The sequence below is a fragment of the Thamnophis elegans genome, chromosome 12, assembly GCF_009769535.1.
Source record: "Thamnophis elegans isolate rThaEle1 chromosome 12, rThaEle1.pri, whole genome shotgun sequence".
In the NCBI taxonomy this organism is placed as follows: domain Eukaryota; kingdom Metazoa; phylum Chordata; class Lepidosauria; order Squamata; family Colubridae; genus Thamnophis; species Thamnophis elegans.
This window is the reverse complement of record NC_045552.1, coordinates 3088693-3113578: the sequence shown is the minus strand read 5'-3', so window position 1 is coordinate 3113578 and position 24886 is coordinate 3088693. Positions and strand designations below refer to the sequence as shown.

At 43.8% G+C, this 24886-nt stretch overlaps 2 protein-coding genes across 6 annotated transcripts in view; one reads left to right on the top strand and one right to left on the bottom strand.

The window, feature by feature from the left end:
* BICRA (BRD4 interacting chromatin remodeling complex associated protein) overlaps positions 1–6053 on the bottom strand; it is a 66123-nt gene extending 60070 nt beyond the window's left edge. The window contains exons 1-2 of one of the 4 annotated variants that reach the window (XM_032227671.1): positions 3551–6053; positions 3330–3461 (exon numbers count right to left, since the gene is read on the bottom strand). The gene's annotated coding sequence lies outside the window, so the exon portion shown is untranslated. Of the gene's footprint in view, positions 1–3329; positions 3471–3550 lie in introns of those variants that run through there. The other 3 variants (XM_032227669.1, XM_032227672.1, XM_032227670.1) reach the window with 3 other exon arrangements.
* Positions 6054–9400: 3347 nt separating this feature from the next.
* Positions 9401–24886, top strand: part of ZNF541 (zinc finger protein 541) — a 35573-nt gene continuing 20087 nt past the window's right edge. Inside the window, exons 1-6 of one of the 2 annotated variants that reach the window (XM_032228364.1) lie at positions 9401–9623; positions 10987–11016; positions 11633–11967; positions 16155–16395; positions 18535–20266; positions 23173–23231. In XM_032228364.1, coding sequence (XP_032084255.1) covers positions 11664–11967; positions 16155–16395; positions 18535–20266; positions 23173–23231 — 2336 coding nt within the window. In that variant the 5' untranslated portion in view covers positions 9401–9623; positions 10987–11016; positions 11633–11663. Of the gene's footprint in view, positions 11017–11632; positions 11968–16154; positions 16396–18534; positions 20267–23172; positions 23232–24886 lie in introns of both variants that reach the window. The other variant, XM_032228365.1, reaches the window with a different exon arrangement.

The window sequence follows — 24886 nt, the reverse complement described above, 5'->3', positions numbered from 1 at the left end:
ATTTGCTCCATAGGTATAACTATGTTGTTTTTTCAAATCTCGATAAATCATAGCTTAATATTATGGATACTTTCTATAAGTGGGATCACATAATTTTCTAAGACAGCTTTTTCATGGTTTGATGTATAAACTATAATTTGCTGGGCACACATACAATAAACCAAAACCAAACAGATTGTGTTTTAATATGTTGTAGATATTGGTGTTTATTGGTGGATTATTAAGATTATTTACTGAACTATTCACGGCTGGATTCATCTATTGTATGCTAAATTTTTATGCATCCTATTTGATTTTTGCTTAGCTTTCTATACAAATATATGAACTGTGATTTGTAAATTTATGCTTTCCTAAGTAAACCCAGGCAGATATGGATTATTCAAATAATATTTAACAAGTGATAGTTTAGCATATTTTAACTTAGTACAGTAATTGATCACTGTTCATGATACAATGGTTGAACATTATCTGTGTTTAAAGCAAATCAGTTGTCATATGCTAACAAATTCACCCAAACCATAGGTAGAAATTGTTTATCACTCCCTCTCCATTTTAGTTTTATATCTCAACAATTTTCTGGTGGCAGGCCCACTCCTGCCTCCCCTCCCCCTGCAAATAACTACAAAGTATAGTGGCTCACAAAATCAGAATAGTTATATCTGAAGTGATGGAATAAAGTTTTTGCTACCTAAAAAGAGCCCTATGGGCCTCAAAGGAGTAAAAACACAAAATAGTTTCAGCTATGTTCCTACATTCAATTTCCTAGCTATGTGATAGCGCTTTAACTATAATCTAACCTATATATAGTCCATACTAAGTCATATTTATTCTGTTTAACCAGTGAGAAATTGGTTAATTACCTTTCAGCTATCTCAGTTTCCACTGTTTAGGAAAATTGACATTTGAAACCAAAGTTTAATTTCAAAATCTGGTTTCTACAAATTGAAAATAGCTCTAAGTTGGCAAAACACATATGGCTTCAGCTAAGCCTCTGTCCCTGCTTAACGAGGTATGTGCACATGATGGGATAAAGTAGCAGTATGTAGATGTTCTTTAGCCCTTTCTAGTGAGTTACTAATCAATGCAAACATGATTTTTTAAAAAAAAGAATATTCTAAAGAGAGTTTCCCACTGTACTTCCAAATCAACAAAGCTTGGGAAACATTCAACAGAAATTGTTAAAAGCCAGTTTTTAACTACCGTATATACTCGAGTATAGGCCGACCCGAATATAAGCCGAGGCACCTAATTTTACCACAAAAAAACTGGAAAAGTTATTGACTCGAGTATAAGCCTAGGGTGGGAAATGCAGCAGCTACCGGTAAATTTCAAAAATAAAAATAGATACCAATAATGTTTTTGAATATTTATTTCAAAGAAAAACAGTAAACTAGCGGTGCATTCAATGAAATACTTCACTCACCTCATGATGCTGATGTCCCGCTGTGATGATGATGTCCCGTGCAGCCGCAGGAGCGATGTCCCGCCTCCTATGACACACGGCACAGTGATTCCTATCATTGGATCACTGTACCAGAGGAGGTGGGACATCGCTATATGGCTGCTTGCCATAACAAGGAGGAGGTGGGACATCGTTGCAGAGCGGCAGGAGGGGGAGGAAGGGGAATCATAAGACAGCCCTGCATTACATTAGAACGTGAGGAGGGGGGATGGTGCGGTGCGCGCTGCGCGGCAAACTGACACAGAGGGAGGGGAAACTCACAGGAGCGCCGGGCCATTCACGAGCGTCACCCAGCGGCATGGCCCCACCCCTCTTTCTCCTCCATTTCGGGCAAATTTTTCACTGACTCGAGTATAAGCCGAGGCGGCTTTTTTCAGCCCAAAAAGTGGGCTGAAAAACTCGGCTTATACTTGAGTATATACAGTATCCTGAGACAAAGAACAAAGTGGCAGAAAGAACCTCATCCCTGCTTTCAAAGATCCCCAAACACACTTATTAAACTTTCCATTTCACTATAGCTTTTGAAAATTACTTCCAAGACTACTAACATTTATCTCAGAGATGCCCACTCAATATCTCCATCGTTTGACATGCTCTTGGTAAGGATGAAAATGGTGTTTTGGGGACTTCGCAAAACCTTCACAAAATGATCTCTGGCATATTGTAGTGTTTTATTACTATGAACTTTGAGGCATGCAAGTGTTCAGATAAACCATCAGAGTTTGAACCAAATTGGACTACTAACTTAAGTATACACAAGAGGCTAGGCTGGAGAATTAGAGTCTGTACATGTCACCAATGTATAAACAGGTACAAAACATGCAAAAAACAAAATTGCAGAAAAACCGGGGCCAATGACCATGGTTAATGTACAACACTAAAATAATAACTGAAAAGCAAGAAATGTGTTTTTATTCCACAGAAAGCCATGAGACTTAAGGGTAGGAATAATAGAAAGGGGTGATAACATTTGAAATGAAGTAATTTGGTAAAAAATAACAAATGACTTTTTAATTATGTAGTACTGTTTTTCTTCAGCCAAATGAGCACAAAATAGACATGTAGCGTGTTTGCAGGGACAAGGCCGGAATCATAAGTAGGGATTTTATAAAGGGAGATGGGAGACCACCAGGTTAATAGAGGATAACTTCACCTGGCAGATCTTCCTTGTTTTACTGAGCTCAAAAACACCTTTTTACGTTATCAAAATAAATGAATTTATACTATCTGGAAATAGAAGCAGTGTAAACGTCTGATTTCCCTTTTTAAGGAATACACCAAAGAAAACATGTTTTTGCTTTGCAACTCCCCACCCAGCCTTTCAGAAACCACGGGAGAAGACCCATCGGCTGGGGCTCTCCTTTGCTTTTACTTTGGAGATGGCGTGGGGGTGGGGGAAAACGAAATAGACGATGCCTTTACAACCGGAAAAACAAAAAAGCTACACATAATCATCCAGCCCTGCGAATGATAACCTCCTCTCTTTTTCCCCGCTCCCCAAACCCCCCACCCCTTCTGCTAGAGGGAAAATCTATTCTAGAAGCCTGTAGAGATATGCGAAGGAAGAGATGGGGGTGGGGAGAAAATCTCCCAGCGCCCCCCGCAACAACGATTAGAAGATAGTATATCATTTTATAAAGCTACATTGTATTCTGTAGACGTGCTCTGCAGACGCAGGAATAGAAGGCTGTTTGGGGGGGCAGAACTGAATTGGGGGAGCAGTGGAAAGAGATCAGTGCTACTACCCAAGGAGGGGGGACACGGTTCCCCTTCCCCCCAGTTTTTTTTCGCCCTGTCACAGCCCTGAGTTGCAGGTAGAGAGAGTTAAGAGATTTAAAGAGAAATTGCTACATTGTAACAAACTCACCGTGATGTTTGAGCAGCAGTCAGCGCGGGGTCTCCGAGACATCCCCGCACGGGCTCCGGAGGCAGGACCCTAGCAGGCACAGACTCATAGAGGGTCAGCTCAATGCCCGATTGCAACCGACGAAGGTTTCCTCTGAAAGATAATAAAAAATAAAAAATAAAGAGAGGAAGAAAAAGCCAAAGCGGGCGGAAAAAGGTAAAAATAATAATAATAATACCAACAGGCAGTTTTATTTGTACATTTTCAGCTGAATCTTTTTTATAAAAAATAAAAAAATAGCAACCTCCCTCCTCCCACTCGGCTTAATTTGCATTGGTGCTGCCCCACCCCTCTGGCTCTTTCAAAATACTGTCGCCGCACGCGCGCACGCTCAAAAGGGAGCATTGTAGCGAAGCGTCCGTCGGCCGGGCTTGTCAAGGAAGGGTGCATTAAAGGGGCAGGCGCCGCCAGCGGAGCTCCCCCGCGCCCCCCCCCCGGCGGACGCCTTCGCCTGTGCCCCCTCGCCCCCTTTCCCGGCAGGACGGGCTTTGCGCGACCTGCGGACGGCGGTTCGGAGAGGCGGAAAGGACGCTCGAAACCCTCGTTTCCAGAAAGCTCTTGGGGAGGAAAAAAATACGGATGGGGTTAGAAGAAAATAAATAAATAACCTTCAAGGGGTGAAGATAGGATCGGGGGGGGGGGGAGAGGAGAAAGCTCAGACCGGAATGGTTTTAACATCGTCGTTCATCGTTTTAACACCGATCTTAGGCGTGCTTTATATTAAGAGATTAGATTTTGGACTTTTGCAGGATCTTCTTAGAAATTAATGTACTTAGGATCACATGGAATTATGTGACGGACCATGGGGGGAAACCGAGGAATAAGCCAAGCCTGTGTGGTGCGAGTCTTATTTTCCCCAACTTGTGTTACGGGACATAAATCTTACACTGGGGAAAAAGGCAGAAAGCTCCGAGTTTGACACTAAAGGGAGACATCCGTGCAGTTTTCCTGGCAGTGCTATAAAAATGTTTTTTAGTTCAATCTCCAGCCCTGGGATTTCCCAGTGGTCTCCTTTCCAACAACTAAGCAGGCCCAAACATAACTCTAAATCTGCCTTATTCTACTAAACATTTCAGAGGGCTTTTTAAAAAAATGTGTGATGGATATATTTGCTGCTGATTTTAATTCTTTGTAAGCCGGCCGGAATCCTTCGGGATTGGGCGGCATATAAATATATTTAATAAAATAAGTAAAATAAAAAATAAATAAGCAGACGGAACTAGTTTATCTGGACCTTATAATCCAGATTGGGCCAAATCAATTTAACTAAACCTCCATCACACCACCCCAACTGAACAAGTGATATCATTGAGCACGGTTTATGGGAAATTTTCGCACACAACACGCTAGTTGTATTTGACTTGGCTTATTTACTTATGGGTAATAGTCTCACTCTAATTTAATTTTGGGTTCACTGAACCCTGAACCAACTACACAAATTGAGTTCATAATACTCAATGGCAGCTAGCTAAATAGTAGGGTTTTTTGATCTTCTAGTATAGGGCTAGAACTATAGGTGTCACATTAAAGACCAAAAATCAATCGTTTGGGAGTATATTTGACTGAAATAAACATGATATTCTGAACTAAATTGCAGTTTAGAAGCACCCAATAAATAAATATGGATGTGTGTACATGTTGCCAGACCATAATTTGTTTAAACATAACAATGACTGGATTCACAATGTATTGAACCAAACAAATTATAGTTTAGCATGATGCATGAATCCATCTGAATCCATTAAACCTTTTGTCTGTTGCTTTATTGCATATTATTTTATCCAAATGCAATATCGGGTTCTAATAGGTTTTGTGCTTGGTAAAGTCTAAACCAGAGCATCTTTCCAGAGGACAAAGGGCTGTGGTGTAAAGTAAGGTGTATTGAAATGTACGTGTAGGGCAGCAGGTATCACACCAAATCCTAAACAGGTTGACCAGGAAATAAATCTGATGGAATAAATACAATAAATCTTTACTCAATGAAATGTTATTAGAAAATTGTTCAAGTAGTCCAAAGACATGAGCCTGGCTATTTAGAGCAACCCAATTGTGTTTATCAAAATAATTGTAATTTATTGCTTAACAATATAGATTTGTACTACAGCTTCAAAGTTTAACATTTTAAAGCTATTATAAATGTGTGACTAGGTCACTCTACTTTTTATTGAAAGAAACACAAACATAAAGTTGATTTTATAGTATTATGGATTCATTACATTTGGCAATGCTGTTTCTGCATGAAATCACTGTAAAGGAAACTCTAGTTTTTATAGTACCTAAACAGAATAAAATGTAGTCTCTCACTTTTATAACCAACAAATTAAGCAAAAGTAATGAAGACAGCATTCATTGCTCCTCTGAAAACTACAGTAAACAAAATGAAACCATTAAAATAAAATGGGACTTTTGGAGTAGTCTCTGCGGATGTTTTTAACTCCGGTCGAACAGTCAAATCAGGCATCATCTTAAAACAAGCATTGTTATCAGGCAGCTGAAAGCACAACTCAGGAAAGGGTCCTTGGCGTACTAATTAAAAACTGGTTTCGCCAGAGAGAGCGCTCCCCTGATTGGCTAAAAGTGAAGTGGATCAGAAAGTAATGGGATGGGCTAAAAGCAGTACTCGTCACTCTGATTAGACAGGTTAAATGTGATTGACTATCGCTGGTAATTAAAAGAGGGTGGAACTTCGTAATGTTTATACTCTGTAATTGGCTGGATTTGAACTGTCTTTAAATTCTGTACTGTATATACACGAGGGAAGGGGAGGCTTAATGTATAAAAAGCCAAAGCTAGGAGTAGAGTGTGGTGACAGACTTCTGTGTCTTTGGTAAAGTAGACTGATGTATATCAGTTTCGCTCTCTCTCTTTTCTCCCCTCTCCCTCCTGTGTTCTCTGGGAAATAGTTTTACCTAGCATTTTTCACATAGTGGAGAATTAAAAATGGAAGACTGTAGGAGGAACAGATTGTTATTAATGCTATTAAGTTGCAACCTAATTTTAAAGATTGTGACGTAAAGAATGGTACTCTAGAAAAATCAGTACTGTAATTCAAAATGAAAATCGTTGAATCTTCACTTGATGTCTCAAACTTATTTTCTGGATTACATTTGCTCCTTTAATTATGCCCTTGTTTATATATTGCAATTGTTTTTTCTCATCTAGTCCAGGAGTATCAAACTGGCGGCCCATGGGCTGGATGGGTCACGCTGCGCAGAGACAAAAAATGTTGCGATATATCACATAACGTGATCGAGTTGGCCACCTGTGATCTAGTCTACATATAGAGAAGTTACGAGCTTTCAGGCTACTGAAATCGGGATTTAGGAAATTAGGACTTTGCAATGGGACTCGGCAAGGATGTTGATTGTAAATACAGCATGCATTTTCCAATTTGAAAATTATTTTAAAAATCAAGCGGGTATATGAACAGCAGCGGGCTGTGGCAGTTATGAAAAGGACCCCAGATTCTGTATCTTGACAATTGGAATAGCACTAGCATCATTTTTTGAGTTTAGAACTACCACACAGCCATTCTCTCAAGTTGTTTTAAGGCAGTCCTAATACAGCTTGTCCTGAGTTTTGAATGATTGACACACTGGCAAACATAAGTAGACTACAACATTTTTTCACTGCATAATCACAAGATAGTATTTTACAGTCTGTTAACAGGAGTGTGTTCACACACTCCCATTATCTTTACTTACGTATGTTGTGGATCTGCAAATCTTTCTAGCAGAAGACTCTCTTGCTTCAGATTCAGGCTTTCCTCTCAAACAGCAGGCGGGTTGGTCAATTCCTGTTGCAACCAATGGATCAACACTTGATCTGAAAAAAAGACCCCTGCACTTTCAGGAAAAAACCTTTTGGGAGATCTGTCATCATTTTGGTCACTAAGCAACCGATTGTAAGTTGAGGACTACCTGTGGTTGCATAATTGTCTCTGCCATCTTGACTTATTTGACTCATTGTGGATAGTTTTTATTGATACGGCTTGCTTTAATTGGTGTGTTTACCTTCCCAACTTTTTAGTGCAAATCAAATAAATAGAAATTATACCGGTTGAGAAGGAAGCCACAAGGAATACTTTGTAAAGACCAACCAAACATGGATAAAAATTTGGGTAAGGTTTTTGTCGTTGTAAGTGTGAAAAAGTTGTAAGCCACTTTTTTCCAATACCTGTTGTAACTTTTGGTCCCTAAATGAACTGTTGTAAGCCAAGGACCACCTGCACTGTGTTTGTTACCCTGAATTTATTATTTAAAAAGCAATAAAGGCAGAATGTAAATAAATAAGACATCAGTCCCTAAAATTAAGCCTAAAATAGGGACGCTTTCAGCTAGAACTACAAAACCTTCATTTATTTACCATGTGGCATGTTGAGCACATGGATAGCAGTAATAAAATTATATAGGAGCATGTAATATGGTCCTACGGTGCACGTAGGATGGAAACATGCAGTCAATTTTGCAAAGTTTGAGGACTATAAGAAATTATATAGAAGGTATAGTTTTAAACTAGGTGGATTCATAATAGAATAAAAGTCCCCTCAATGGCGCTTATTTGGTCTAAGGCAGTGGTTCCCAACGTGGGGCCCACGCCCCACAGGGGGGCAATTTGATTTACTTATTTATTATTAAAATTTATATGCCGCCCAATCCCGAAGGACTCCGGGCGGCTTACAAAAAGAAAAGAAGAGAAAGAAAAAAAATAAGAAAAAGACAGTTTAAAATCACAACACATGCATTCCTTGATTTTTAATGGAGGCAATTTGAACCTTAGCAATAGCAATAGCAGTTAGACTTATCTACCGCTTCATAGAGCTTTCAGCCCTCTCTAAGCGGTTTACAGAGTCAGCATATCGCCCCCAACAATCTGGGTCCTTAAACCTTGTTTTAAACCATGTTAATGGCCTTTTAGGCCTCCTCCATGTTGAGTAGTTCACTTTTTTTGAGTAAAGTAAGAATTATATATATTTTTTGTGGGGGGGGACATCAGGATTTGAGAGATACTTAGGTGGGGCATGGCCAAAAAAAAAAGGTTGGGAACCATTGCTCTAAGGGAATGAAATGGGTTGGTACCACAAAGGAAAGCCAGACCCAAACAGGCCCTTCCCAGGTGTGCTGGACCATCATCCCCACAACTGTTCGGGCTGCTTGGGGAGTACCATATATTATAGAACTATACAAAGTGGCTCTCAGGCGGCTCGATTTTAACTAATTCGGCATCCTCGCACTCTGGGACTGACGAAAAGTTAGGCGCCTCAGGAATGAATGTTGCAACAACACCGAACTGTGAGGAAGACACACAACCGTCCCCCCCGTGTTTTGTTTTTTTCCTCTCAAAAATCCCCACAGGTGTTTCCCTCATAAGACGTCTCCTCCCCCGCGTCCTCTTCCCTCATGGCCGGATCCCCTCAGGCAGCCCCCTGCCGGGTTTCCCCGCGCGTCGCTTTCGCGCCTTTCCCTCCCTCCTCCCAAAATGGCGGCGCCTCTGTTTTTTTTTTTCCCGCTCAAAAAGAGTTGAAGGAGGAGGAGAAATAAAACACGGAAAGACAAAAAAAAAAAAAAAAAAGGTCGCCAGCGAGCCCCGCCCCTTTCGCCCTCCCTCCCTCCCCCCCCCGGCGCGTGGGCGGCCCCTCGCCGTCCGCGGGCGGAGGAGGAGGGGAGGGAAGAAGGCGGAGCCTGCGCGCTTGTCGCTCTCTTTGCCCAGCCAGCCCGAAGAGAAGAAGAACGATGACGTCGACGGAGGAAAGAAAAAAAAAAAGGGGGGGGGGAGGGAGGGGCCGGCGCGAGGCGACGGGTAAAGCCAGTCGCTGGGTTTGGCTCGCTGGCTCCGCCCCCGCGCGCTCGCCTTTCGCCCTCCTCACCGCCGCCACCACCCCCCCCGCCTCCTCCGAAAAAGGGGCGGTCCCACTTTGGATCTCTCTCCCCTCCGTTTCTTTTGGGGGAGACGCCAAACTTCGCTCCGCCCCCTTCAGGTGCAGATGCAGCCGCCCCGCCCCTCAAACAGCTCCCTTTCCTCTCCCCCCCCCGCGTCTCTTCAGGGACCCCCCCTCCCTTTCCAAGGGTGGGAACAGCCCTCTCTGCCTCCCCCCCCCTCTCCGCCTGTGCGTGCAACAACGTCCCCATTTCCCAGCAGAAAAGAGGAAGGGGCTTTGTAGTCCTTCCAAGCCACACCCTCCCCTTCCCCCCCCCCTCTCTGTCAGGGGGTCCCGCTGGAGGAGCAAACAAAAGCGGGGTCCCTCTTGGGCCTGTGGTAAGAGGCCTCCCACCACCACGCGCCCCCCTCCCCAAGAAGGAGGGGGGGGTTGCTGCTAGGCTGGGTGCAAAAAAAGGCTGTTTCTAGGCTCCCCCCCAGGAGGAGGAGGGGGGGGCTGCAGCCAATGCACAGCCTGGGCTTTGCTGGGGCTCCTGAAATTTAGAGAAGGGGGTGCTTTGGGCCTCTGAGTGGGGGGGGGAGTGGGAATTCCCCCCCCCCCCCGGGGGGGCTTTGTGAGGTTGCCAAGTTGGGGAAGGTGTGAAAAATGTGTTTTTTGAGTTGGCCTGGAAGGGAAGGAAAACCAGGCCCATTTGGGAGAAAAATGGGGGGGAAAAAACAACTTTTTAAAGTTTGAACCCAAACTTGAAATGGGGCTCCTTAAAAGCCTAGCCGGACACCCTATGACTGATAATTCGGCATTCCTGGTTGGTTCAAAGTTGTCCGAAGGAAACAGGAACAAATGTGGGAAGGGGAAAAAAAAAGGAATATTTTATGCCCAAGAAATAGAATGTGGATGTAATGGAAGATCTTTTCTGTTGGTGGCTGCAGGTCTTCCTTCTAAACCACTCTGGAGAAATTCAAATTCTGTTTCCCCTATCTTTTAAAACTACTTTTCTGCCACCCATTTAATCAAGTTTTTTTTTTAAATCAAATTCTGCAGTTCACACCCCCCCCCCTTTGATCAGATTTTTTTTATTTGGGTCACAGAATGGCACAATTTCCTTTAAACACTGGCTTTATTTTTTACCAGCAGCACAATTATTGTGAAAAATCAATATGATGCAAGTGAATATTGAGCATCTTGAATGGCAGATAATTGAAAGGCTTTGGTTGATTAATCTTCCTGCTGTTAAAGTGATCTTTTTAAACAAACTTGCACATCAAGAAAATGCATGATTTTGCACAGGCATATTGACTGATATTGACCACAATGCAAAAAAAGTTTGTTTGCATTAACATTGCTTGAAAATAGTGCTATGACTATTATCTTTATCATTAGTCATATTTTAACAAAAGTCAGTTTCAACAAAAAGTTTTTAAAAATCCCTTAAAAGTCTGATTGTTATAAAGTTTTTTCCATGTTTATCTTTACTATCTAATGAATTCCTCACCCTCACCCACCCTTGTTCAAAACTACCCCATTCTAGTTTTCCTAGTGGTAAATGGTTGTATAATAATTAAATGACAAGACAGGTGTGTTTTATAGATGATGAATCTTATGAACATAGTTTTCTTTTAAAAAAAAGCTAATATACATACACTCGGAAATAGCTAATTTGATTAGAACTTCAGATTAAATACTGAATTTATTTCTGAGTGAATGTGAGTTAAAATTCCTTTTACTCTTTTTTATTCGAAGGAGACTCCTTTTCCAGGATTTTCCCAAAAGGTATGTTATGACCTAAAATACAGATAACTGAAATTTTGCTACTTGTTTTCACTATTGATATAAGACAAAAATAAGTGCTGATGATTTTAACTTTATTGCAAGTGAATCACACCTCTTAAGCAAATGTTTAATGAAGGGATTTATAGAAGGAAACTACCGACTCAGCAAACATGAATCTTCATGCGTAAATTTGCAATATAAGTTATTTGCCCTGTTACTAAATTAAGACTACTGTTTTAGAGACAAAACAATTGCACATGTGCTTTAAAAAGTAATATTCTTCAATATACTGCCTTTGTTTAAAGTACTCAAAGTTGCACAAAGCAATACAAGAATAGCATCATTAAAAATAAGATAGTATGCCAAAATGTATACTCTTCATAAAACCACAACAAACACATAAAACTGCAACAAAAAGAGCTACAATAAAAGGGACAAAGCTGTTTCCCATAAGAAACAATGGATCCAATAAGTTTGCAGACATTTTAGGTTTCCCTTAGGAGAAACAGTTTTGAATAGCTCTGCTTCATAGATTTCATTCTTAATTATTGAATTCCTTACATATTGCTGACTGAAGAGATGGCCCCATTGCTTCTTTTTGTGTGTGTGTGTTTAGGGAACAACTTCAAACACAGAAGTGATTAAATATGGACCAGTATCATCTGAGTGATGACAGTTCACTCCATTCTGAAATTCAGCTCCCTGAATTTCCTGGGAATCAGGCTTTGGACTGTAGCGATACATTCAGCCATGATCTCTGTCCAGATATGAGAGACATGATTTATGCTGGACTGAACAATCTGGATGTGGATCCCAGCCTTTCGACTACAAATATAAACAGCGATTCATTGGAAGACAACTTGGACACCTTGTCTTTGTACTCTGTAAAAGACTGTGATTCCGCTAAACTCCTTGATGATTGTGACACAGACTCACAACCGCTTTTGCAGGGTGAGTAGTCCGGTGCAGAGTTAAGGTGGCAATATATATATAAGGAGAATTGTCTTATTTCAGCCGTCGATTCAGGTCTTTTGCCTTATTAAACTTCCTATTCTTTCAGCTAAGATAGTTGTCTTTAGTTGGATGTTTTCCCAGAATGGTTGGGATTTCAATTGTCAAGAATTCTCAGCTTTTCACTGTAAAAATAGGACAAGCTGAATACATTAATAGATAGTAGAAATACACCGAAGGGAGGAGTAGAGGGATAGAAGAAAGAGGGGTAGAGAGGGTGGGAGGGAGGATGGGAGGGAGGGGGAGAAGGAAGGGAGGGAGTGTACTGGGAGAGAGGAGTGGTAGAGGGGGAGGGGAAGTAGGGTAGAGGGGAATGTTGGAGGGAAGATGGAAAGTTGGAGGGGGGGGCGAAAGAAAGGGTGTATGGAGGGTCGAAGAGGTACATTGGGTTTCTATTTTGGGGGGTATTGTTGACAAGAGGAATGGCTGTGTTTATTGTTTAATGTTATATGGCCCCGGTTCTGCACAGTATATATGTGACTGTACGAAATGAAAATGGAAAATAAAAACACATTATCAAAAAAAAGAAAAAAAAAAAGAATTCTCAGCCAATATAAAGAAACAGCTGTGCCAGGAAGTTGTTTGCTTATGGCATATTTTGTATATAAAAGGAGAGGCAATTGTATATTTTTTGCATATATAGGTAGTCCTTAAGTTGCAACAGTTCATTAAGTGACCGTTGAAAGTTATGTCACTGAAAAAAAGTGACTTATGACTGTTTTTCACGCTTACCGCCTTTGCAGAATGCCATGGTCACGTGTTCAAAACTCAGATGCTTGGCAACTAGCTCATGACGGTTGCCATGTCCTGGGGTCACGCGATCCCCTTTTGCGACCACAAGCAAAGCCAGTGGGGAAGCCAGATTCACTTAACAACCAAAAGACTAGCTTAGCATTAACTTGCGATCATTTTTCACACTTAACAACCGTTGCAACGGTCAGGTGGTCAAAATTCAGGCTTGTACTTATGACAGTGGCATTGCCCTGGGGTCCTTCCCAGCTGGATCCCGACAAGCAAGAGTCTGGAGGGGTGGGGGAAGTCGTACTCCCTTAACAACCACACGATTCGCTTAATTGTTGCAGAAAAGATCATAAAACGGGATGCAACTCCTTTAACAACTGCCTTGGGAATTTGGAGTTAAGTTGTGGTCGTAAATCCAGGGCTACCTGAGTTATGACCGCAGTTGAGCCCCAAATTTCTGTGGCTAAGTGAAATTTGTTCTGTCAGCCCTGAAGCTGACCTGACCGAAGCCATTTTTGACCGCTTCAGTGTTGCCACACTGAATTGAATTGAATTGAATTTTATTATTTGTATGCCGCCCTTCTCCGGGAGGGACTCAGGGCGGCGAACAACTCAAAAGGGGAAAAGGGGAACATAAAACAGAATACAAGTAATTAAAATAACCAAGAATCACACAACCATACGAGTCGAGAGGGGAGGGAACTCATCAACCCCAGGTCTGCCGGCAAAGCCAGGTTTTGACGGCTTTTCGGAAGGCCTGGAGAGAGGTAAGGGTCCGAATCCCTGCGGGGAGTTCCAGAGGGCCGGAGCTGCCACAGAGAAGGCCCTCCCCCGAGTAGTAGCCAGATGGCATTGGCTAGTAGATGGAACCCGGAGGAGGCCAACCCTGTGAGATCTAATGGGTCTGTGGGAGGTAATTGGCAGCAGGCGGTCTCTCAAGTACCCAGATCCCACTGGAGCTGAGTCACCTCAAGACTGGATTACTGTAACGCGCTCTATATGGGGCTGCCCCTGAAGAGTGTTCGAAGACTACAGCTGGTCCAGAACGCAGCCGCGCGAGCGATATGGGGTGTATCTAGATACACCCATGTTACACCTATCCTCCGCGAGCTGCACTGGCTTCCTATTGGTCTCCGGACGCGCTTCAAGGTGCTAGTCGTTACTTTTAAAGCCCTACCTGGTATTGGACCTGGCTACCTAAGAGACCACCTCCTGCCACGTACCTCCCAACGACCAACAAGATCGGCACAGGTTGGGCCTCCTCTGGGTGCCGTCAACCGGACAATGCCGGCTGGCGGCTCCCCGGGAGAGGCTTCTCTGTTGCTGCGCCGGCCCTGTGGAACGATCTACCTGCAGAGATCTGGACCCTTACCACTCTCCCGGCCTTCCGTAAAGCCGCCAAGATCTGGCTGTTCCGGCAGGCCTGGGGCTGTTGATTGATATCCAGCCCCGCTTAGATGGAATGGGTGATGTGAATTTTAATATTGTATTTTTTATTTCTATTTTTTAAACTTTGTGTTTCTTGTTTTGTTGTGAGTCCCAATGGGAGCGGGCGGTATACAAATTCTATTAAACTTGGAACTTGGGAAGGGAGAAATTTGAGATAGCTGGGATCCTGTAGCCAAAACAAAAGGTTTTCTCTTGGGAACCAAGGGCATTTTCACACCTTGTTGGAGGGAGGCGGAGTGATGCTACCCGGTAGCCAGATCGCACTGTGATTGGACCATGTGACTGATTGTTTTGAGAAAGTAGAAAATCTTTCACTTTTAATTAGGCGAAAACCATGGGGCTTTTCAGAGTCGTTTTTCACCAGATCTGTGCCAATATGATATTTCCAATGAAGCTATTTTTGAGGAATCTTCTGACCTTGGAGTTTTGCTTGATATGGATTTATTCCTTGGAATCCTGACATGTTAAGTGAGTTTTACAGCCTTTTTTTTGGTTTTTTTTTGCCAGAGTTGTTAAGTGAATCACGGCAATTGTTAAATTAGTCAAAGTGTTGTTAAATGAAATCTGACTTCCCCATGGACTTTGCTTGTCAGAAGGTCACAAATGGGGATCGCGTGACCCCGGGACGCTGCAACCATTATAAATAGTCAGTTGCCAAGCGTCTGAATTTTTTCCAGACCCGCAGTAAAGCATTTCTTAAGATATGACTTTTAAAATTCTTATCCAATTTTTTGTTGAATTAACAAGTAAGCATGCCAACCATATACCAGATCATGTCCCTCGATATTCAGTATTCTATCATTGGTTAAATGGGTCCAATCACTAATTGCGGATAGCGCCACTGCATCATAATATAATTTTAGGTTAGGTAATTTCAATCCTCCTCTCTCACGTACATCTTGCATTATTTTCATCTTTACCCTCGGCTTCTTTCCGGCCCATACAAATTTGTTGATACCCTTCTGCCATTCTAAAAGATTCGCATCTTTTTTAAGTGTAGGTAACATTTGAAAAAGAAATAAAAATTTTGGTAAAATGTTCATTTTCACTGCTGCTATTCTACCCAGCAAAGATAAGTGCAATTTCTCCCATTTTTTCATCTCTATCTGTATACTCCGCCAAAGTGGTTCCTAATTATGCTTATATAATTTCCCGTTTGAGGCTAAAATATTGACCCCAAGATATTTGACTTTTTTAACTACCTCACATCCTAGCATCCCTCCTAGTTCTTCCTTTTGTTTAGTATTCATATTTATAGCTAATATTTTAGTTTTTCCAAGCGTCTGAATTTTGATCACGCGGCTGTGGGGAGAGGTTCCACCACAAAACCGCGGAGGACAAAATCGCGGTCGACGAAAGCGCGCATTTGACGTCATCACAGCGCGACGAAAACATCGCGCTGTGATCGAAAAATGTAAAAATAAAGCAAAAATCTTACCCTAACCCCCCCAAACCTAACCCTAACCCTAACCCTAACCCTTAACCTAACCCTAAATCTAACCCTAAACCTAACCCTTAACCTAACGCTAAACCTAACGCTAACCCTTAACCTAACGCTAAACGTAACCCTAACGCTCTAAACCTAACCCTAACCCTTAACCTAACTCTAACCCTAAACCTAACCCTTACCTTTATGTGAATCGGCTTGCTTTAATTTTATTTTTATTTCAATTTTTAATTTTTTTCGTCGCGCTGTGATGACGTCACATGCGCGCTTTCGTCGATCGCGCTTTTGTGGACCGCGGTTTTGACGGGTCACGGTGGGGAGGCTACAACGGTCGTAACTGCAAAAATTTGGTCATCGGTCACTTGTTTCAGCGCCGTTGTAACTTCGAACAGTCAACTAAGCGAGCTGTCATAAGTCGGGGATACCTGTACCGTGCGCCTTGCAGCAGAGTCTGTGCCGGTGAACTAAAAGTTGGCCTTTCCTCATTTAGAACTGGGGCTTCCTTCGGCCCCTTCGGCCCCGAAAGAAGTGGAGCCAGGAGGCAGATCCGGTTCCGGGAAGAAAGGAAGAGCCCAGCAAAACGCCCTTCAAGCCCCTTTCGTGGATTGCAGCCTCTGCGGGAAAGTGTTCAGCAGCACCAGTTCCCTCAGCAAGCACTACGTGACTCACAGCCAGGAGCGGAAGCACATCTGTAAGATCTGCAGCAAAGCTTTCAAGCGACAGGACCACCTGTAGGTATCCTCTCCACACGGAGCGGCTTTTAAGTGCGGCATAAGCCGTAAGCATCCCTGGTGGAATCCTCTCCGCGCCATGCAGGGGCTCGCAAGGGGGGTGGGTGGGGGAGGACAGAGGGAGAAGAAAGTGATGGATGAGGTACAAATATGGTGTAAGGAGAGCAGAAGAGCCAATAATTGTTTTGGGGAGTTGATGGTAAAGATGAATTGATGTAAACATTTACTAATACAGTACGATGTTGGCTAGGTAATAGTATACATGTGATCATTGATAAATTTTTATATATATATATATATATATATATATATATATATATATATATATATATATATATATATATATATATATAGTCACAACCCCTGGTAAGCCCCAAAGATGAATTGATGTAAACATTTACTAATACAGTACGATGTTGGCTAGGTAATAGTATACATGTGATCATTGATAAATTTTATATATATATATATATATATATATATATATATATATATATATATATATATATATATATATATATATATATATATATATATATAGTCACAACCCCTGGTAAGCCCCAATTATGGGAGGAAGCTAACTGCTTCCATCATCTGACAATCGGCTCGTCACAAGCGTCCATCACGACAGAAACCCAATGTTTTTTACTGTTGCCTTTGTTATATTTGTGTTTTTTATTTGTGCTGATAAATAAGTCTCCCTTTATTTATTTATCAGCACAAATAAAACACACACACACACACACACGTATGTATGTATGTATGTGTATGTATGTATGTATATAAAGTTTTTTATTTTTTCATTTTTATAACACATAATCACATTTATTGAGAGAGGGAGGAAGGGGGAGTAGAGAAGGATGACAGAAGGAAGAAAGGAGGTAGGGAGGAGGAGGAGGACAGAGGGAGAAGAAAGTGATGGATAAGGTACAAATATGGTGTAAGGAGAGCAGAAGAGCCAATAATTGTTTTGGGGAGTTGATGGTAAAGATGAATTGATGTAAACATTTACTAATACGGTACGATGTTGGCTAGGTAATAGTATACATGTGATCATTGATAAATTATATATATATATATATATATATATATATATATATATATATATATATATATATATATATATATATAGTCACAACCCCTGGTAAGCCCCAATTATGGGAGGAAGCTAACTGCTTCCATCATCTGACAATCGGCTCGTCACAAGAGTCCATCACGACAGAAACCCAATATTTTTACTGTTGCCTTTGTTATATTTGTGTTTTTTATTTGTGCTGATAAATAAGTCTCCCTTTATTTATTTATCAGCACAAATAAAACACACACACACACACACACATGTATGTATGTACGTATGTGTATGTATGTATATAAAGTTTTTTATTTTTTCATTTTTATAACACATAATCACATTTATTGAGAGAGGGAGGAAGGGGGAGTAGAGAAGGATGACAGAAGGAAGAAAGGAGGTAGGGAGGAGGAGGAGGACAGAGGGAGAAGAAAGTGATGGATAAGGTACAAATATGGTGTAAGGAGAGCAGAAGAGCCAATAATTGTTTTGGGGAGTTGATGGTAAAGATGAATTGATGTAAACATTTACTAATACGGTACGATGTTGGCTAGGTAATAGTATACATGTGATCATTGATAAATTTGTGCTTGGCGGTATCATTTGGTCTGAAGGCCAAGGCCAACAGGAGGGAATGTAACTTGAATCAGTTAAATTGGGGGGGGGGGGAAGCGCATTGTGTTAGAAGGCTGTGGTGGATTCTTTGATTTACAGTTAAAAAGAAATAACGGGGTGGGGAATGTTCCACCCTATCAATCAGAATGACTGGGAAGGGACCACTTACTCAGCCTTGCCTTCCTTATCGTTCTGGGGGCTCTGCCCACTTCTGTGGTCAAAGTAACTGAAGGAGCAGTAGACCCAGAAGTGCCTTTGGCTAAGACAGCAGATCTACATTGGTTACTAGAGGCCCCAACCACCACCCTCCTCCTCTTGCATCCTCCTCGGTATCGGTGTGTGAGGGTGGAAGTGATTTTAGCATTGGGTAGCCATGAGGGTGAAGCCTAGATCTCCTTGGCATGTTTCACGTCTTAAATCTTTTTCTTTCTTTTCTCTTTAAAAAAAAAAAAAAGGAGTGGTCACATGCTGACCCACCAAAAAACAAAGCCCTTCATTTGCATAGAAGAAGGTTGCAACAAGAGCTACTCGGACCACCGGTCGCTGCGCCGGCATTACGAAATGCACCATGGCCTGCGGCTGTTGAAGGACGAGGAAGCCTGCGAGAGCACGCCGCCTCCGCACGATTCCCACACCCAGGCGGGACAGGGCGGTTTGAGAGCGGCAGAAAGCTTGGCCGTCCACCCGGAATCGCCAGCGGGGCCCAATCATTCCCTCTTGCCCAACCGAGACCTGCTGAGGTGTATCGTTAGCAGCTTGGTCGGCCCGAAGCTGCCGTCCGCTCCGTCCTCATCGGCAGGGCCGAGCGAAACCGACTCCAGGGGAGCCTTCCAGCCTTCCAGCTCTACAGTCTACGGTCAGATTTCCTGTGCGCCCACCTGCAGCGCTACTGCGGTCAGGGAAACCCCCGGCGAGCAAGCCATGAAGGACATGTACCCTTGCCGAAAGACCTTGCCGTCTTCCAGCATGTACACGATCATCAACACGGGAAATTTATCCATCCTCGGGCCGTCGGAGAGCCACGCAAATTTGCCAGACAGGCCTTCCCTTGCGGAACGCGACTTCCCTATAGAAGCCGGTGCTTTGGAGTATTGGTCCAACAGCGGTATGCCTCGTTTCCCCTTATTCAGGGGGCAGAAGTTTCCCACCCCCACCCAACAGCCAAGCAGCAGCGTCCAGTGGGCCAGAAACGCGCCCCCCGTTGGCGCCAAAGCCAAAGGACACGGCCTTTACGTCGCTCAACTGTCTTCTGCCGGTCACGACGCTTCCCAAGGGATAATGGGTCCGTCTCATGCGTTTGACCCTGTGAGACCCACCTTCGAGTGTCCAGATGTTTTGCCCTTCCCTCCGGCTTCTTTAAAGGCCCACGGGGAAGTTCCCGGAGAAGCCCGACTCCGATGCTTCGAAGAGACGTTCAGCCCAGCGGCCAGACTGTCGGATGCCCCGAAACATAGCCTACTCCAGAAGGGCGAGGCCACGCCTCTCTTCCGGCAGCTCTTCATGAAATCCAAGGAGTCCTCTCTGAGCCAGGATCAGCTCCAGGTCCAGAGCCACCTCTTCCAGAGGATCACCAAATCTCAGCACATCGTGTCACACACCAAGGTGTTGGCTCCGTCGAAGGAGGCCGAAGAGGCAGGAGCCAAAGCGGTCCCCCGTGGGTTTCAGCCGCCGGCGGATTTGGCTCGCCCGGCCGTACCGCTGATGGAAAACGAGGGGCCTCCTTCGACTCCGTTTCAAGCAGACTTTTCGCCTGATCTCAAAAAAGACGGGCACCAGCCACCTCTGCCCTCTTTTCATTCGCCGGCCCTGCCCTCGGTAACCGCAAGCAGCGCGTCCCACGCCAAGCACTCCCGGCCTTCCAAAAGGTGCCTGGAGTGTAAAGAATTTCCCAGCCCCAATCAGTATGAACACACCCCAGGGAACCACACTTACGGGAAGCCCAGGGAATTGGAAAGTGACTCTCCTCTAGCCGGGAAGAAAGAGAAGGCCAAGGCTTGCGCTAAAGAGTCCGGCAGCAAAGGACATTCTCGCAGCGGTAGACCCCGCCGGAAGGAGAAGCCCAAGTTTGACATCACCTCCATGGCCTCTCCTAGCCAAGTAGCCATGGCTTCCTTTTCCTTGCCCAGCACCTCGTTCGAGAGCGTGTCCCGAGCGAAGCCCAAGTTGACGATTTTCAACAGAATTCAGGCATGTTTTCAAGGCTTTTTTTAAATAAAAAAATAATATCAGAATAGGCTGATGGAGGTTCTCAGTCATCCTGGCCAGGGGTGTCAAACTCTATTTCATTGAGGGCCGCATCGGGGTTGTGTTTGACCTTGAGGGGTGGGGGAACGTGGCCAGCTCGACATCCGTTTTCGGCCGGGACGACCTCCTGCAGCCCTTTGCCAGCGAAAACGTGAGCACACATATATACACCGACCTCCGTTTTTGACTGCGACAGCCTCCTGCAGCTCTCCGCATCTCTGTTCCCCCGAGCTCCATTTTCGCTGGCAGAGGGATGCAGGAGGCCATCACAGTTGAAAACAGAGCTCGGGAGGGCTGCAGTGCGGCCCTCCCGAGCTCCATTTCTGCTGGCAGAGGAACCATGGCTCCGGTCCTTCACTGTTTCCAGGGCAGCCGCATCGGCCAGGTCTAAGCACCCCACAAGCCTTGAGTTTGACACCCCTGATCTAGAGTATGGTGGTCCCAAGGGTGGGTGCTCCTAAAAGCAACTGCACTTCCTTAATTGTTGCCGAGGTGGCACAGTGGTTAGGGTGCAGTACTGCAGGCCACTTCAGCTGACTGCTATCTGCAGTTCGGCGGTTCAAATCTCACCGGCTCAGGGTTGACTCAGCCTTCCATCCTTCCGAGGTGGGTGAAATGAGGACCCGGACTGTGGGGGCGATATGCTGACTCTGTAAACCGCTTAGAGAGGGCTGAAAGCCCTATGGAGCGGTATATAAGTCTAACTGCTATTGCTATTGCTATTTTCCTTGAAAACGTTTCACTTCTGGTCCAGAACTCAAGAAGCTTCTTGGGTGAGGAGTGAAACGTGTTCCAGGGAAGAAAACAAAGTCCCACTTGCTTTTTTTTTTCGGGGGAAAAAGCACCTTTGGGACAGAAGTAAATCCTCAAGGCATATCAGGGTTTCTCAAAGTTCTGGACCTGATGAATATTTGGAATGATTCAAAGTATTTTTTAGGGGATGCGGTGGCTCAGTGGCTAAGACACGGAGCTTGCCGATCAGAAATTTCGGCAGTTCGGCGGTTCGAATCCCGAGTGCCGCGTAACGGAATGAGCTCCCGTTACTTGTCCCAGCTTCTGCTAACCTAGCAGTTGGAAAGCACGTAAAAATGCAAGTAGAAAAATAGGGACCACCTTTGGTGGGAAGGGAGCAGCGTTCCGTGCGCCTTTGGTGTTCAGTCATGCCGGCCACATGACCACGGAGACGTCTTCGGACAGCACTGGCTCTTCGGCTTTGAAACACATGAGCACCCCCCTGTAGAATCGGGAACGACTAGCACATAGGTGCGAAGGAAACCTTTACCTGTATGTATTTTAGGAACCCGCCCAAAGTTGGCAGCCATGATAGAAGGCCGTGCACTAGTCACAAAAGAGCCCCTGGGGTGGGCTTGGCTGTCAAAGAATTCTTAAAATCTTAAGATTCTTAAGAGCCGAGGTGGCGCAGTGGTTAGGGGGCAGGCCACTTCAGCTGACTTATCTGCAGTTCAGCGGTTCTAATCTCACCGGCTCAAGGTTGACTCAGCCTTCCATCCTTCCGAGGTGGGTGAAATGAGGACCCAGATTGTGGGGGCGATATGCTGACTCTGTAAACTGCTTAGAGAGGGCTGAAAGCCCTATGAAGCGGTATATAAGTCTAACTGCTATTGCTATTGCTATAAAATGTCCATTTTTAAAATCAGAGAGAGTTAGAAATGACCCCCAAACACTAGAATGCAAAAAGAAAGCTGAGGCCCCCAAAAAGCATTTGACTGATGACACTTTGGGAATGGCCAGTGAGGTACATAGGGGCGATACAGGTAGTCCTGGACTTACGACCACAATTGAGCCCGAAATTTCTGTTGCTAAGCGAGACAGAGGTTAAGTGAGTTTTGCTCCCTTTCAAAACCTTTCTTGCCCCAAGTTTGTTCAGTGAATCACTGCAGTTGTTAAGTTAGTAAGACGGTTGTTAAGTGAACCTGGCTTCCCCGTTGATTTTGCTCGCCAGGAGGCCGCCAAAGGGATCGAGCGGCCTCATGGGTCACTGCAACCGTCACAAGTGTGAATCCGTTGTCAAACACCCGAATGTAAACCGCGTGACCCCAGTGGGGATGCTGCAAGAGTCATACGTGCGAAAAATGGCCGTAAATGACTTTTGTAGGTGCCGTTGTAACTTTGAACACTCACTAAGTGAACTGTTTGTGTCTGGATCAGCACCAGGAATCAAACTGATTTCAGGTAAAGAAACCACCTGTGTAAATGCACCAGAAAGAAGTTTATGATAATATTTACCTTGTAAAGTCTTCTAAAGAATAGCCCTCATCTGTACATATAACAACCTACTTCTATGTCTATTTATTTATTTAATTTCTTTCTTCCTTCCTTCTTTCTTTCCTTCTTTCTTTCCTTCTTTCTTTCTTTCCTTCCTTCTTTCTTTCTTTCTTTCTTTCCTTCCTTCTTTCCTTCTTTCCTTCTTTCCTTCCTTCTTTCCTTCTTTCTTTCTTTCCTTCTTTCTTTCCTTTCTTTCTTTCCTTCTTTCTTTCCTTCTTTCCTTCTTTCTTCTTTCCTTCCTTCTTTCCTTCCTTCTTTCTTTCTTTCCTTCTTTCCTTCCTTCTTTCCTTCCTTTTGTCTTTCTTTCTTTCCTTCTTTCTTTCCCTCTTTCCTTCCTTCCTTTTTCCTTCCTTCTTTCTTTCCTTCCTTCCTTACTTTCTTCTTCCTTTTTTCCTTCCTTCTTTCCTTCTTTCCTTTTCTTTCTTTCCTTCCTCCTTTCTTTCTTTCCTGCTTTCCCCTTTCTTTCCTTCTTTCCTTTCTTTCTTTCCTTTCCTTTCCTCCCTTCCTTCCTTCCTTCCTTCCTTCCTTCCTTCCTTTCTTTCTTTCTTTCTTTCTCTCCACAGGGTGGAAATATCTACAGCTTTACTAATGCAGTCAAAGAGGAATGCTTTTCCCCTGGATGGTAAGCAAGGGTTTATTATGCTTTAATACTGCCTAAAATATTAGTGTATGTAACTGTATGTGTCTTTGGGTGTACATAAACATGTGTGCACATACACACACAGATGCATACAGACATGCATTCAGACACACACATTTTTATATATACCGTATTTTCCCGAAAATAAGACAGGGTCTTATTTTCTTTTGACCCCCGAAATAAGCACTTGGCCTTATTTCTGGGGAGGTCTTACTATTTTTGAGATGCAGGAGGCCTCTTAACCTCGGCCCGCTGATCAGCTGATCCAGAGAGGGCCGGAGGTTCTGTCTCTGTTTCTGGCACACTCTCGCTAGCCCTAGCTGGGCCTGCCACTCTTCGCGGCCGCCACTAAGGGGTGCAGGAGTGGCCTCCGCGAGGCTCTTCTGCGTGGATGACAGGTGCATGTGGGGCATGTTCCCCCCTCTCCCACAGGAAATGGCGGAGACCGGCTTCATATGTGTTTAAATATTTTTTGGGGGAGGGCTTATTTTAGCGCATGCGCTCAAAAGCCCGATTGGCCTTATTATCCGGGGAGGTCTTATTTCTATGGAAACAGGGTATATGCATACACATACAGAAATATATATACAGTGTATGCATGTAGAGCTATATCTGTGTATCAGTCTCCCTCTCCCTCTCTCTATGCACGCATGCATGAACACACACATACATACGCATACATACAGAGAGAGAGAGAGAGAGCGACTTAATTGCAATGATGGTTACAAAAGAAATATCCTTCACCATAGTTTATCCAACACTCAAGACAGACAGACACATACACACACAGTTTTTGTTCAGGTAATTTCAGCTGTCCCGGTTTAGGTTCCCTGAGTTGACTTCCCCTGTCTGATCAAGGCATCCCGAAAAAATAAACCAAAAGAGCGCTAAAACCTGGCCCACTCGTAATAATTCTTAATTTTAGCCTTACCAGAGAGAGAATTTGGGAAAGCCCAGGAAGAAACAGAATGTGAGGTTTCAATTCCTCGCGCCAATAAAACTGAATTAAGTTAAATAAGCTTCCAGCATCGAACAGATGATAATTCAGTACATCTATGAGGAAAGACAGCCGGGAAGCAGAGAGACCATCGGCGCTTCCAAAGATGGAATTTTGAAAGTGATTGATAAGCAGGCAACCAAAGGAAATAAATAATAATTTTGATTGGGCTGGCAGCCTATGGCCCTAAGCAGCTCTCCCCTTCCCGGTTATTCTCTCTTGAGCAGCCGGTAGCAGAAATTTTGAGTAGTTGGGAGAATCGGCAGTGGAAATTTTGAGTAGTTGGGAGAACCGTTAGCGGAAATTTTGAGTAGTTGGGAGAACCGGTAGCGGAAATTTTGAGTAGTTGGGAGAACCCTTAGCGGAAATTTTGAGTAGTTGGGAGAACCAATAGCAGAAATTTTGAGTAGTTGGGAGAACCGTTAGCGGAAATTTTGAGTAGTTGGGAGAACCGTTAGCGGAAATTTTGAGTAGTTGGGAGAACCCTTAGCGGAAATTTTGAGTAGTTGGGAGAACCGGTAGCAGAAATTTTGAGTAGTTGGGAGAACCGGTAGCAGAAAGTTTGAGTAGTTGGGAGAATCAATAGCAGAAATTTTGAGTAGTTGGGAGAACCGTTAGCGGAAATTTTGAGTAGTTGGGA